This window comes from Aplysia californica, unplaced genomic scaffold, assembly GCF_000002075.1.
Source record: "Aplysia californica isolate F4 #8 unplaced genomic scaffold, AplCal3.0 scaffold00206, whole genome shotgun sequence".
Taxonomy (NCBI): domain Eukaryota; kingdom Metazoa; phylum Mollusca; class Gastropoda; order Aplysiida; family Aplysiidae; genus Aplysia; species Aplysia californica.
In genome coordinates, this window is record NW_004797476.1 from 23627 (window position 1) to 25331 (window position 1705).

General features: G+C 48.9%; 1 protein-coding gene across 1 annotated transcript in view; it reads right to left on the reverse strand.

Annotated features, from left to right (window-relative positions):
- LOC101846816 (alkaline phosphatase) overlaps positions 1-1705 on the reverse strand; it is a gene marked incomplete in the record, with an annotated part of 63914 nt that overhangs the window by 14475 nt on the left and 47734 nt on the right. The window contains 2 exon segments of the mRNA XM_013083028.2: positions 119-293; positions 1154-1377. Of these exon segments, the coding sequence (XP_012938482.1) occupies positions 119-293; positions 1154-1377 (399 nt within the window).

Genomic DNA, 1705 nt, shown 5'->3' on the forward strand with positions numbered 1-1705 from the left:
TGAGCAGAGTAAGCCTGATTCTCCGTTTGGACATCTCTGATGACCCCACACCTAGGCGCTCATAGGATCTTATGCCGTAGCGAGCTCCCAAAAACGTTACTAAAACAAACTAACTAACCAGCTTCCAATGACCACTGTAGGATAGAGTGGACATCGTGTCCGTGGGAAGACTCGCAGTCAGCACGTGTGGCGTGAGCGCTCAGTCCCAGCATGCCCTGGTTTGTCTTGACCCCTGTGAGGTACGCTGTGCCGGAGGCGGCGGAGTCTGTGACCTGGGTGTCTACGTTGTAGGTCTGGGGGAGAGGAGGTGAAGGTTGCGTCGTGGTGATAAGTGATTGGGGGGGGGGAGGTTGTGAGGCAATTAAGTGATTAGGGTGATGGTGAAGGTTAAGGGGTGAGTGATTAGGGTGATGGTGAAGGTTAAGGGGTGAGTGATTAGGGTGATGGTGAAGGTTACGGCGTAAATGATGGCGAAAGAAGATCAAGATTACGTGGTAAGTGATGAGGGGGCGGGGGGTGTTGAAAGTTACGTGGTAAGTGATGAGAGGTGATGTTGAAAGTTACGTGGTAAATGATGAGGGGTGATGGTGAAGATTATGGGGTAAGTGATGATGGGTGATGGTGAAGGTTACGGGGTATGTGATTGGGGTGATGGTGAAAGTTATGGGGCATGGGTTTAAGTGATGGTGAGAGAAAGTGAAGGTTACGTGGTAAACGATGACGGATGAAGTGAAAGTTACGTGGTAAATGATGAGGGGTGATGGTTCAAGTTACGTGGTAAATGAATAGGAGGGATGGTGAGGGTTACGTGGTACGAGGTCTGGGGAGACAAGGTGAAATTTACATGGTTAGTGATCAGGGTGAGGGTGTAAAAAATAGACCGTTTTGTTGTAAGTGAAGGGGACAGAAGGTGGCAGTTACGTGGTGAGCTGAAGCTTGAAAGTAAATGGTTGTAAGCCATGGTAAATATAATTGGTAATATTTCAGATGGGTGTAAATGATTGTAAATGTTGATGGGGGGGGGGTTGTAAATGATTGTAATCAAGTGTGAATATATTATCATTGTTAAAGGCCAACTGTTGTCCACCCATTCCCCCTCCTCCGCTCTAGAAAATTAAATCCAAATCGATCGGACCTTCTTTGAAGCACTCACCCGTGAGAGTCCAGTAAAGGGGAACTTGTCAAAGCTCAGCTTCACCTCCTCCCCTTTCCGCCCCTTCATCTTCTGTCCGCCCAGAATCCTGGCGGCCGTGACTGTGGTGGGGCCCATGCCGTCCCCGAGGAACAAGATCACGTTCTTGGCCACGCCCAGAGGGTTCCTCTGACCCAGGGTCTCCTGTAGCTCGTCATGGGCCACGTTACGCCAGTACACCGGCTCTGTGGGGAAAGAGGGGGGGGGGTAGAAAGGGGAAATTAGGAAAGGAGGTAGATGAGGAGGGAGGTGGTGGAGGGGATGTGGGGGATGAGGTGGGGAAAGAGAAGGTGGGAAAGGGAAGTGGTGAAAGAGAGAGAGGAGGTGAGCAGACAGATTTCTTTTGTAATTTTTTTATCAAGTTTTTTTTTTAATATATGGGTGATTAAATGCCAAGTGCGCTTGAATAATACTTATATTTGTGTATGTCCTTCCACTGACTATTCGCATGTGAGTGTCTGAGTATGGTAGTGTGTGTGTGTGAGAGAGAGAGAGAGAGTGTGTGTGTGTGTG